Source organism: Coregonus clupeaformis, chromosome 20 (genome assembly GCF_020615455.1).
Source record: "Coregonus clupeaformis isolate EN_2021a chromosome 20, ASM2061545v1, whole genome shotgun sequence".
NCBI classification, from domain to species: domain Eukaryota; kingdom Metazoa; phylum Chordata; class Actinopteri; order Salmoniformes; family Salmonidae; genus Coregonus; species Coregonus clupeaformis.
Window position 1 is genome coordinate 28,452,582 of NC_059211.1, and position 13,887 is coordinate 28,466,468.

Here is a 13,887-nt window from a genome sequence, read left to right on the forward strand (position 1 = left end):
CCTGCAGGCCAGATGTATCCGGGGCTGTGATCAGAGCGCTCCTTGTGACTGTGTGTTTGTGGAGGAGAGGTGGTGGAAACCCCCTTGTTACGTGTGTGTGCTAGACATTTTAGACTTACTGATTTACTGGGCCTTTTCACAGCTGTTCCCCCTGCCAGGGCCCCAGATTAAGAAATCATATGCCCCTTCCCCCTTCCCGGCACACCGTAATTTTCTGTAAACAAATCTGTGCACCAAGATGCAATTCGATGCGTGGTAAATTGACTGTTGAAGAAAAAGCCCCTTTATAATAAAGCCACAATTTCGTTTGGCAACTCGAACCTTCAGCTCCCTCCACAGATTTTCTATGGGATTAAGGTCTGGAGACTGGCTAGGCCACTCCAGGACCTTAATGTGCTTCTTCTTGAGCCACTCCTTTGTTGCCTTGACCGTGTGTCATTGTCATGCTAGAATACCCATCCACGACCCATTTTCAATGCCCTGGCTGAGGGATGGAGGTTCTCACCCAAGATTTGACGGTACATGGCCACGTTCATCGTCCCTTTGATGCGGTAAAGTTGTCCTGTCCCCTTAGCAGAAAAACACCCCCAAAGCATAATGTTTCCACCTCCATGTTTGACGGTGGGGATGGTGTTCTTGGGGTTATAGGCAGCATTCCTCCTCCTCCAAACACGGCGAGTTGAGTTGATGCCAAAGAGCTCGATTTTGGTCTCATCTGACCACAACACTTTCACCCAGTTCTCCTCTGAATCATTCAGATGTTCATTGGCAAACTTCAGACAGGCCTCTATATGTGCTTTCTTGAGCAGGGGGACCTTGCGGGCGCTGCAGGATTTCAGTCCTTCACGGCGTAGTGTGTTACCAATTGTTTTCTTGGTGACTATGGTCCCAGCTGCCTTGAGATCATTGACAAGATCCTCCCGTGTAGTTCTGGGCTGATTCCTCACCGTTCTCATGATCATTGCAACTCCACGAGGTGAGATCTTGCATGGAGCCCAAGGCCGAGGGAGATTGACAGTTCTTTTGTGTTTCTTCCATTTGCGAATAATCACACCAACTGTTGTCACCTTCTCACCAAGCTGCTTGGCGATGGTCTTGTAGCTCATTCCAGCCTTGTGTAGGTCTACAATCTTGTCCCTGACATCCTTGGAGAGCTCTTTGGTCTTGGCCATGGTGGAGAGTTTGGAATTTGATTGATTGATTGCTTCTGTGGACAGGTGTCTTTTATACAGGTAACAAACTGAGATTAGGAGCACCCCCTTTAAGAGTGTGCTCCTAATCTCAGCTCATTACCTGTATAAAAGACACCTGGGAGCCAGAAATCTTTCTGATTGAGAGGGGGTCAAATACTTATTTCCCTCATTAAAATGCAAATCAATTTATGATTCTCTTGATTTTTTTGTTGTTATTCTGTCTCTCACTGTTCAAATAAACCCTACCATTAAAATATAGACTGATAATTTATTTGTCAGTGGGCAAACGTACAAAATCAGCAGGGGATCAAATACTTTTTTCCCTCACTGTAAGTATTTGATCACCTACCAACCAGTAAGAATTCCGGCTGTCACAGACCTGTTAGTTTTTCTTTAAGAAGCCCTCCTGTTCTCCACTCATTACCTGTATTAACTGCACCTGTTTGAACTCGTTACCTGTATAAAAGACACATGTCCACACACTCAATCAAACAGACTCCAACCTCTCCACAATGGCCAAGACCAGAGAGCTGTGTAAGGACATCAGGGATAAAATTGTAGACCTGCACAAGGCTGGGATGGGCTACAGGACAATAGGCAAGCAGTTTGGTGAGAAGGCAACAACTGTTGGCGCAATTATTAGAAAATGGAAGAAGTTCAAGATGACGGTCAATCACCCTCGGTCTGGGGCTCCATGCAAGATCTCACCTCGTGGGGCATCAATGATCATGAGGAAGGTGAGGGATCAGCCCAGAACTACACGGCAGGACCTGGTCAATGACCTGAAGAGAGCTGGGACCACAGTCTCTAAGAAAACCATTAGTAACACACTACGGCGTCATGGATTAAAATCCTGCAGCGCACGCAAGGTCCCCCTGCTCAAGCCAGCGCATGTCCACGCCCGTCTGAAGTTTGCCAATGACCATCTGGATGATCCAGAGGAGGAATGGGAGAAGATCATGTGGTCTGATGAGACAAAAATAGAGCTTTTTGGTCTAAACTCCACTCGCCGTGTTTGGAGGAAGAAGAAGGATGAGTACAACCCCAAGAACACCATCCCAACCGTGAAGCATGGAGGTGGAAACATCATTCTTTGGGGATGCTTTTCTGCAAAGGGGACGGGACGACTGCACCGTATTGAAGGATGGATGGGGCCATGTATCGCGAGATCTTGGCCAACAACCTCCTTCCCTCAGTAAGAGCATTGAAGATGGGTCGTGGCTGGGTCTTCCAGCATGACAACGACCCCAAATACACAGCCAGGGCAACTAAGGAGTGGCTCCGTAAGAAGCATCTCAAGGTCCTGGAGTGGCCTAGCCAGTCTCCAGACCTGAACCCAATAGAAAATCTTTGGAGGGAGCTGAAAGTCCGTATTTCCCAGCGACAGCCCCGAAACCTGAAGGATCTGGAGAAGGTCTGTATGGAGGAGTGGGCCAAAATCCCTGCTGCAGTGTGTGCAAACCTGGTCAAGACCTACAGGAAACGTATGATCTCTGTAATTGCAAACAAAGGTTTATGTACCAAATATTAAGTTCTGCTTTTCTGATGTATCAAATACTTATGTCATGCAATAAAATGCAAATTAATTACTTAAAAATCATACAATGTGATTTTCTGGATTTTTGTTTTAGATTCCGTCTCTCACAGTTGAAATACAGACCTCTACATGCTTTGTAAGTAGGAAAATCTGCAAAATCGGCAGTGTATCAAATACTTGTTCTCCCCACTGTATATATATATATGCTACAGACATTATATAATATATACAGTATATATTTCCATAATTATAATTTTTTGTAAAAATGTTTTTGTAAGCCCTGCATTAAGCCGACCCTGCCCCCAGCCAAGACCCACTGACATCAGACCAGACCAGCCAAGCCCCAGCCCCAGCCCCCAGCCCCCAGATAGAACTCAATGTATATCTACTGATAGTGTTAAATCAGGTTTCCTGGATATTACGAAAGGTTTCCCGCAGGGGTCAATTCTTGGTCCAGTACTTTTTACTGTTTACATTAACAATATCGACTTGTCTGTAAAAAATTGTAACCTGCACTTGTATATCGATGATACTGTTGTGTATGCTATTGCTCCCACAGTTGACCAGGCTCTATCTGAACTACAGTCTGCTTTCATTGTATTACAGAAAAACTTTATTGACCTGAAATTAGTATTGAATGTAGGTAAAACTAAGTAAATGTTGTTCTCTAGAGTGCATAAAAATAAGTCTGATGATTTAAGCATATGTACTTTGGATGGTGTTCATTTTGATCATGTCCCTGCTTACAAATATCTGGGCATCTGGATAGATGAAAAGCTGTCTTTTAAAAAGCATATTGATGAGTTAGTTAAGAACTTCTTCTATAGAAATAAGTCCCGCCTCTCGCTAAATAGTATAAAGCAGATTATTCAGTCGATGTTCCTATCGGTCCTAGACTATGATGACATCATCTATATGAACGCAGCTGCCACTTCATTAAAGCTGTTAGATGCAGTTTATCATAGCGCACTGCGCTTTATTACGGAAGACAATTTTTGTACTCACAACCCTCTTTGATGTCACGTAAGTTGATACATTGCTATGTTTTCATTTATAAAGCCCTTTTACAAAAAGTCCCACTGTACCTAACATCATAACTAAACTTTAGACATATGAGTTACCACACCCAGTCTCAGGGATTGCTAACTCTGGAAATTCCTTTGGTCTGTACTGAGTTAGGTAAATCAGCTTTTAGTTTTCTTGCACTTTATTTGTGGAACGATCTTCAAAATGTTCTGGTTCCTCTAAGGCAATTCAGAAAGCTGATTGAGGACCTTATTACTGATTTACATTTTTAGTCATTTAGCAGACGCTCTTATCCAGAGCGACTTACAGTTAGTGAGTGCATACATTTCTCATACTGGTCCCCCATGGGAAACGAACCCACAACCCTGGCGTTGCAAGCGCCATGCTCTACCAACTGAGCTACACGGGACTGATCAATGTGTTTGTTTTTTATGACCCTGTTTTTCTTTCTTTCTGCTTGCATGTTGTATTTATATTTTGATGTGTGTATTTTCTGTCATTTATGTAATTCAGGACTCATCTGTAAAAGAGACCTTGGTCTCAGTATGACTCCCCGATAAAATAAAGGTTAAATTAAATACAAAAAAAACGTTTTTTGTGATATACTGTGCTACTTTACTGTACTACTGTCTGTTTGAATGTATTCTAACTGGAGTTGTTGTTAAGCTTCTGTGTACACTATCATAGCTCACCTTCTGACCTAGCAGTAGGCTGTCTGGTGAGCTCATTTAGCATGTTTACAAATCATCAAATCTCAGTCCGTTTGTGCTGTTTTATTCCTTCATGGCGTCCCCGCAACAGATTAACTGACCAATTGATGCTGACCTGGCTTGGCGTTTTTGCCCAAACTAGGTCTTATATTAGGGAGACAAGTGGGACTGGAGGATTAAGGGTGGAGGTGAAGATTTGGGTGACTGACCACTACTGTACCAAGTCATTATTTATTTAATTTTTATTTAACCTTTATTTTACTAGGTTAGTCTTGTTGAGATTAACAATCTCTTTTAAAAGAGAGACTTGACCGAAATAGCAGCACACACAGTTTCAGACACATTTACAACATAAAATACAAAACACTACAGTTGAAAAACATCAATTTACACATTGAACAGCAAGATGGTTTGGCAAAGTGTGGCGCAACTAGGGGTCAAAACATTGACAGCCCCCCACTTCATTTTCCATCATAGTTTTTTACCTAGATTTAAACTAATTTAAAGGGACGATCTCCTCTAATTTCAGGACCTTTTGAAGCTCGTTCCAAGCGGAAGGGGCAGAGAACTGGAAAGCTTTTTCCCCTGTACGGGCCTTAGGCACAATCAACAAAACAAAGTCATACGAGCGCAGGCTGTAGTTTTCATTTGTCTGCTGGTCAATGTAGTTACAGAAGTAAAATGGGAGCTGTCTCAATATGGCCGTATAAATAAAAACGTAACAATGATTTAATTTCCGAAGAGATAAGGAAGGCCAGCCCACTCTCATATAGAGGTTACAGTGATGTGTGAGGGCTTTGGAGTTGGTAACAAACCTCAGCGCTACATGGTACACAGTGTCCAGCATATGTAATGACGCCACAGGGACATAGTACAAGATATCACCATAATCAATTACAAGCACGAAAATAGCGGAAACAAGCCTATTCTTCGCTTCAAAAGTAAAACATGATTTATTACGAAAATAAAAACCCAACTTGAGCCTAAGCTTTTTCACAAGACCTGCGATACCCACTGCCACATCAGGTATGCAAACCTTTGCATGGGCAAGACACTGTAGGCTGTATACACACTGCAAGCTAGACTGACCCATGAGAAAATTTAGTGACATCTAATATCTGAACATAGTGCATCACATGTATTGAGAGCAGTACAGTGTGGAAGAACATTAATATACAGTAGCAGAGTCCCATCTACTCTTCCAGACATCATTACTCTGCTTCAGGGTTTACCCCAGCCCAGCCCCAGCCTCCAGCCCTGTGACTTAAAGGGGGAAAGGGTTGATTGAGTTTGCAAACAGCCTGGCAACCTCAGTCCCTCTCCTCTCTCTGTAGCAGGGCGGGAGAATTCCAGAATGCCCCTGTCTCTCATGTTTGGGAGAGCAAACACTTACTCCCCTTTGATGGCTGGGAGATCAGAGCGGGAGTAACATTCTACACGGCCACGCCAAGTTCGGCTCTACTGCGGGACATAAAACTGAATTAATCTGTCATTAGGCTTTACTAGATTGTGGAAGATCTGTATAAAGTGTTTGACGTTTTTGTAGTATTTGTCTCTGTTCAAATCAAATGTTATTTGTCACATGCTTGGTAAACAACAGGTGTAGACTAACAGTGAAATGCTTACTTACAGGCCCTTTTCCAACAATGCAGAGTTAAAGATTTCATTTTTTTATATAGTGACACAAATAATAAATACACAGTGAATAACGAATAACAATGAGTAAAAATAATATGCTATATACAGGGAGTACCAGTACCGAGTCAATGTACAGGGGTACGAGGTAATTGAGGTAGATGCAGTCAGCTCCAAAAGTATTGGGACAGAGACACAGTTTTTGTTTTGGCTCTGTACTCCAGCACTTCAAAATGATACAATGACTATAAGGTTAAAGTGCAGACTGTCAGCTTTAATTTGAGGGTATTTTCATCCATATCGGGTGAACCGTTTAGAAATTACAGGACTTTTTGTACGTAGACCCCGATTTTAGGGGACCAAAAGTATTGAGACAAATTCACGTATATGCGTATTAATGTAGTCAAAAGTTAAGTATTTGGTCCCATATTCATAGCACGCAATGACTACATCAAGCTTGTGACTCAGATTTGTTGGATGCATTTTCGTTGTGTTTCAAATTATTTTGTGAAATGAATTGTAAAAAATGGATTGTGTCATTTTGGAGTCACTTTTATTGTAAGTAAGAATCACTTCTACAGTAATGTGGATGATACCATGACTATGGATAATCCTTGTTCTTTTTATTTTACCCCTTTTTCCCCCCAATTTCGATCTTGTCTCATCGCCTCCCCAACGGGCTCGGGAGGCGAAGGACGAGTCATGCATCTTCCGAAACATGACCCATGAAACCGCGCTTCTTAACACCCGCCCACTTAACCCGGAAGCCAGCCGCACCAATGTGTCGGAGGAAACACCGTTCAACTGACGACAGCCTGCATGCGCCTGGCCGCCACAAGGAGTCGCTGGAGCGCAATGAGTAAAGCCCCCCGGCCAAACCCTCCCCTAACCCGGACGACGCTGGGCCAATTGCGCACCGCCCTATGGGACTCCCGATCACGGCCGGTTATGACACAGCCTTGGATCGAACCCAGGTCTGTAGTGACGCCTCTAGCACTGCGATGCAGTGCCTTAGACTGCTGTGTCACTCGGGAGGCCCGATTACGGATAATCCTGAATGAATCGTGAATAATGATGAGTGAATATCATACCCCTAATCTGAAACACAACCAAAACAAACAGAAAATGCATCCAACAAATGTGTAGAGTCACAAGCTTGATGTAGTCATTGCGTGCTATGAATATGGGACCAAATACTTAACTTTTGACTACTTTAATACACATACAGTGGGGGAAAAAAGTATTTAGTCAGCCACCAATTGTGCAAGTTCTCCCACTTAAAAAGATGAGAGAGGCCTGTAATTTTCATCATAGGTACACGTCAACTATGACAGACAAAATGAGAAAAAAAATCCAGAAAATCACATTGTAGGATTTTTTATGAATTTATTTGCAAATTATGGTGGAAAATAAGTATTTGGTCAATAACAAAAGTTTCTCAATACTTTGTTATATACCCTTTGTTGGCAATGACACAGGTCAAACGTTTTCTCTAAGTCTTCACAAGGTTTTCACACACTGTTGCTGGTATTTTGGCCCATTCCTCCATGCAGATCTCCTCTAGAGCAGTGATGTTTTGGGGCTGTCGCTGGGCAACACGGACTTTCAACTCCCTCCAAAGATTTTCTATGGGGTTGAGATCTGGAGACTGGCTAGGCCACTCCAGGACCATGAAATGCTTCTTACGAAGCCACTCCTTCGTTGCCCGGGCGGTGTGTTTGGGACCATTGTCATGCTGAAAGACCCAGCCACGTTTCATCTTCAATGCCCTTGCTGATGGAAGGAGGTTTTCACTCAAAATCTCACGATACATGGCCCCATTCATTCTTTCCTTTACACGGATCAGTCGTCCTGGTCCCTTTGCAGAAAAACAGCCCCAAAGCATGATGTTTCCACCCCCATGCTTCACAGTAGGTATGGTGTTCTTTGGATGCAACTCAGCATTCTTTGTCCTCCAAACACGACGAGTTGAGTTTTTACCAAAAAGTTATATTTTGGTTTCATCTGACCATATGACATTCTCCCCAATCCTCTTCTGGATCATCCAAATGCACTCTAGCAAACTTCAGACGGGCCTGGACATGTACTGGCTTAAGCAGGGGGACACGTCTGCACTGCAGGATTTGAGTCCCTGGCGGCGTAGTGTGTTACTGATGGTAGGCTTTGTTACTTTGGTCCCAGCTCTCTGCAGGTCATTCACTAGGTCCCCCGTGTGGTTCTGGGATTTTTGCTCACCGTTCTTGTGATCATTTTGACCCCACGGGGTGAGATCTTGCGTGGAGCCCCAGATCGAGGGAGATTATCAGTGGTCTTGTATGTCTTCCATTTCCTAATAATTGCTCCCACAGTTGATTTCTTCAAACCAAGCTGCTTACCTATTGCAGATTCAGTCTTCCCAGCCTGGTGCAGGTCTACAATTTTGTTTCTTGTGTCCTTTGACAGCTCTTTGGAGTGTGACTGTTTGAGGTTGTGGACAGGTGTCTTTTATACTGATAACAAGTTCAAACAGGTGCCATTAATACAGGTAACGAGTGGAGGACAGAGGATCCTCTTAAAGAAGAAGTTACAGGTCTGTGAGAGCCAGAAATCTTGCTTGTTTGTAGGTGACCAAATACTTATTTTCCACCATAATTTGCAAATAAATTCATTAAAAATCCTACAATGTGATTTTCTGGAGAAAAAAAATCTCAATTTGTCTGTCATAGTTGACGTGTACCTATGATGCAAATTACAGGCCTCTCTCATCTTTTTAAGTGGGAGAACTTGCACAATTGGTGGCTGACTAAATACTTTTTTCCCCCACTGTATAAGTGAAATGCAGTGCATCTGAGAGAGAGAGAGAGAGAGAGAGAGAGAGAGAGAGAGAGAGAGAGAGTAGCAAAAAATTATAATAACTCAGTCAGTCAGTCAGTGAGTGAGGAAGTAACGGTGTGTGAGAGAGAGAGTGCATCAGCTGTGGCGTCCCGCTCTACTCTCTATAGAGCTCACCGTTAGCCGTTAGCCGTTAGCCGTTAGCCTCAGTGTTAGTCTTGCTTAGGATGAATGAGCGTTGTGCCGTGTGCCCCCTACACCACCAGGCTTGGCCACCATGCAGCAGCCCCCCTGCCAGCCTCTCTCACCCTGCTGACTACTGCCCTGTGTTTGTGTGTCTGTTGACAGACGAGTCGTACCAGAAGCTGGCCATGGAGACCATGGAGGAGCTGGACTGGTGTCTGGACCAGCTGGAGACCATCCAGACCTACCGTTCCGTCAGCGACATGGCCTCCAACAAGGTAAGATTGAACTCAAAACGCCCTATGTCTTCAACCCCCTGTAGACCCATATCTCTATGACCTATACACTGACCTCCAAACTAGCAGCCGCTGCTGCTTTACTCTAAGGAGCTGGCAACTAACTACTATATGTCGCAATGTCCAATATCTCAAAGTCCAGTCATGGATTTAGTTTGTAAGTGATTTTGACTCGTGAGTGCATTTTGACTTTTGCCTTTTCCCATTGAATCTGTGAGAACTGAAGTTGCTGGGTTGTTTTGTAAGTGCTCTACTAGTTGTTGATAGCAGTGCTAGCTAGGACCCATGTCAGCGGTGTACCTGTACAATATGTACTGTCAGGGACCATCCTCGGTCCCTCTTATACTTGGATCCTGACAGTATGTGAGTGTGAATAGCGTTCAGTAGGTGTTAAGGGCTTGCAGGCTTGTTCATGGCTGTACTGTGCATGTTGCTGCATCTCATTATGGCAGTGTTCTCGTACAGGACAAGTTGTGTAGGCATACAGTAATGTCACAACTGTAACATTTTACTGATAGTTTTGTGTTGTGGAAAAAGATGATTGGACGTTGAAGGAATAGAGGTGAGAGGCTGTCAAAGTTGTTTCCAGAGTGTCCTTTGACTGTTGCATGCTCATGTGCAACTCAGCTGCATATTTGTTTGCAAGTTGTATGCAATGGGCTACATTTAACTACTGTATTGCACTGTAATGTGCAATTTTTCATTGAAAAAATTGCATAGCTCATATGTCCTGCGCAATTTAAAAAATATATATATAATTTATTTATTCACAATGAATGAAAGATAACATTTAAAGACATTGTAAATGTTTCCCCTTGTTGTACCCCTTTGATCCCCCCTCCCCCCAGAATGCCTCCAAACACATTTAAAAAGAAAGGCAAAGTCATTGAGTTACATGTCAGAAAACAAAAGTATACAACAATGTTACTTCAATACAAGCAAAAATGTAATAGCCTAACAATTTCAGGTGATTAGGTGATCTTATAGGCCTATAGCAGTAATCTCAAGGGGTGGGGTGGGGCCAAGAGTACTAATCTGGAGGAAGTGTTTGGAGCTGTTCAAAATAGGATATCATCGGGTCCCAGGTGGTCAGAGAAGGATTGTTGTTTGGTACTCCAAAAATAGCAATTTCTGCACAAGGCTTCAACTTTATATCAAATGCTTCAGAAAGGGTTTTAGATATAGTGGACCAATAATCTGCCAGACGGGGCCAGGACCAGAACATGTGGGTCAAGTCCCCCAAGGAGCCTTTACACCTGTCACATGTACCATCAATATTTGGGTAGAATTTGGACAACCTGGCCTTACTGAAATGGATACGGTGAAGTACCTTAAACTGTACAAGGCTGAGCCGGGCACAAGAGGAGCTTCCATTTACCCTAAGTAAGGCACCATTCCAGACTTCATCAGAGATCTCTCCACCAAGTTCCCTTTCCCACTCAGATCGGATTTTATTGAGTGAGGGGTTATCAAGGGACATGATTATCAAAAAAATACAGGATATGAGTCCCTTTAGTTGAAAAGGTGTTTTCAAAAGGGCATCCAGACCCGATCCGGGTGATATAATTGGAAAGGTTGGGCTTTGAGTGCGAATAAACTGGCGGATTTGGAAATACCTAAATAAACTTGAATGGGGTAGATTAAAATTGATAACGAGGTCTTCGAAATATAAAGGTCATTAAACTTAGTAAGGCCATTCCTCTGCCACAGCCTGAAAACGGAATCCAGTTTGCCTAGAGTTTGAATAGAGAAATCACAGAGATTAAAATGTTGACAGAATTGAGTCCACATTTCTGGGGTGTGAAGGCAGTAAACAATCTGTTGTATATTCACTGCTCAGTAATAATACATCAAGTTAGGAAGGGCTAGTCCTCTGTGTGTTCTATCTCTCTGGAGGAATAATTTACGTATTCTTGGATTCTCACCGCCCCATTAAAAAAAAGATATAAGCTTATCCACTGAAGTGAAAAAGACTTTGGTAAAAAAAGAGGGAGACATTGGAACAAATACAGAAATCTGGGCAATACATTCATCTTGATACAATTCACTTTACCAGCTAAAGTAATATGGAGATACTCCATCTCTGAAAGTCCGCTTTAAGTTTGCTGATCAGGGGAGTAAAGTTCTTATCATGGAGGGAAGACAATGTACAGGTGATATTGATCCCTAAATATTTAAAGCCAGACTTGGACATATGAAATGGAATAGTATCCCCTGGAATTTGTAATGCTAATTCATTAATAGGAAAACATTCACTTTTTGAGAAATGCTATTTATAACCCGAAAACACACCAAACCTACGCAGTAGGTCCACTACCTCCGGGACACACGCTTCAGGGTCTGAGATATATAAAAGCAAATCATCTGCATACAAGGAAACTTTGTGTTCCAGACCCCATCTGTAGATACCATGTATTGAGGGTGTGGCCTTTAGCATAATAGAAAGGGGTTCTATCGCAAGGGCAAATAACAGAGGGGACATTGGGCATCCCTGGCGTGTGGCCCTTGATAATGGGAAATACTGTGAACGAAGTCTGTTTGTAAGTACTGATGCCTTGGGAAATGAGTACAACAGTCGGACCCAGGAAATGAAGTTTACACCAAAGCCAAATTTTCCCAGTACAGATAATAAATATTCCCATTCTACCCTGTCAAATGCCTTCTCTGCATCTAAAGAGATAACTACTTCAGGAACGTCCGAAGATGCAGGTGAGTGCATGACATTAAGCAGATGTCGAATGTTAGAATAGGAGTTGCGACCCTTAATAAACCCTGTCTGATCAGTTGATATGATGTCTGTCATAGTGGACTCTATTCAAGAGGCAAGCAATTTCACTAATATTTTAACATCTGCATTTAAAAGTGAGATTGGTCTGTATGAGCCACACTCAGATGCATCTTTGCCAGGTTTTAACAAAAGTGTGATCGATGCCTCTGTCAGGGTTTGGGGTAAAACACCGTGGTCCAGGGCGTTTTCAAACATTTCAAGCAGGAGTGGGGCCAGTTTGGCAGAAAACTTCTTGTAGAATTCGATTGGGTAGCCATCTGGGCCAGGGGATTTCCCACGTTGCATTGCTGTAATTGAATTAATAATCTCCCCTAACTGCAAAGGTTGATCAATTTCCTCTCTCTTCTCTGTACTAATGGTAGGAGTTTCCAAGTTGTCAAGAAAATCATTCATAATTGAATTGTCTTCAGGTGATTCTGACGTGTAAAAATGTTTGAAAGTATTATTGATTTCAGTGGGACTAACTGTTAAGACACCCGAGGTGTTGTGAATTTGAGGGATCAGCTGCGAGGCAGATTTGCACTTGAGTTGGTGAGCTAGAAGTTGACCAGCCTTTTCTCCATGTTCGTAAACAAAACCGCGTGCGCAGAGTAGCTGCTGCTTAGCCTTATCTGTGGATAGTAAATTGTACTGAGATTGAAGACTCAGCCTTTCTATGTAAAGTTCTGGTGATGGAGAGGCGGAGTATTGTTGGGCTGTTGTTATTTAATTTTCCGTTGTTTATTGAGAAGAGAGGAATAGGAAATTATTTCGACTCTAAGAACAATTTAAAGAGTTTCCCAAAGTGTAGATGGAGAGATTGATTCTGTTTTATTTGTCTCAATAAAGACATCAATTGCATTCGAAAGAATGGTGCAGAATGAATTGTTTGAAAGTAAAGATTAGTTAAGTCTCCATGGGGGGCGATCTGTATAGTTCAATGAGAATGAGAGGTCGAGCGACAGAGGAGCATGGTCACTAATAACAATGGCAGAGTATTCTACTTTCTTAACAGAGGGGAGAAGGGCTTTATCTACAAAAAAGTAGTCTATTATAGAATAGGAGTGGTGCACATGTGAAAATAAATGAAATTCTTTGTTACTGGGAAAAAGGAATCTCCATGGATCTACACATCCCACCTGACTCATAAATGCAGACAAATCGCTGGTCATTTTTGAGGGAGATAATGATCTAGGGTTTGAGCAGTCCAAGACTGGGTGGATCACACAATTCAAGTAGCCTCCAAAGATTAAATAGTGTGAGTTGAGATTGGGCAGCAAATAAATAAGCTTGTTAATAAACTCAACATCATCCCAATTGGGAGCATACACATTTACAAGCAAAACAGAGGTGTGAAAGAGAGAACCAGATACCATAACAAAACGCCCCTGTGGATCCGATATTATATCAGCAGCAGTAAATTGTACTTTCTTATGAATAAGTATTGCTGTTCCCCTTGCCTTAACATTGAATTTTGAATGGAATATTTGTCCTACCCAAGCTTTACGGAGTCTACTATGATCTGCTGTACACAGATGTGTTTCTTGTAAGAATGCTATATCAGTTTTTAAATTCTTAAGATGACGCCACGCTCCTACAGCCACACCGCGCAACTGTGTCCACAACCACAAGGAGTAACATAGGATACTCAGGCGCAGCGCGACCACAAAGACCACAGCAGGGAACGCACCCCACAAACACTAATGCCAAAATATTCCAACGTCCATGA

At 42.6% G+C, this 13,887-nt stretch overlaps 1 protein-coding gene across 5 annotated transcripts in view; it reads left to right on the forward strand.

Moving 5' to 3' along the window:
* pde4ba (phosphodiesterase 4B, cAMP-specific a) overlaps nucleotides 1–13,887 on the forward strand; it is a 379,418-nt gene that overhangs the window by 338,153 nt on the left and 27,378 nt on the right. For all 5 annotated transcript variants that reach the window (XM_041840090.1, XM_041840091.2, XM_041840092.2 and 2 more), the window contains one exon: nucleotides 9,261–9,373. In XM_041840090.1, the coding sequence (XP_041696024.1) occupies nucleotides 9,261–9,373 (113 nt within the window). The remainder of the gene's footprint in view (nucleotides 1–9,260; nucleotides 9,374–13,887) is intronic.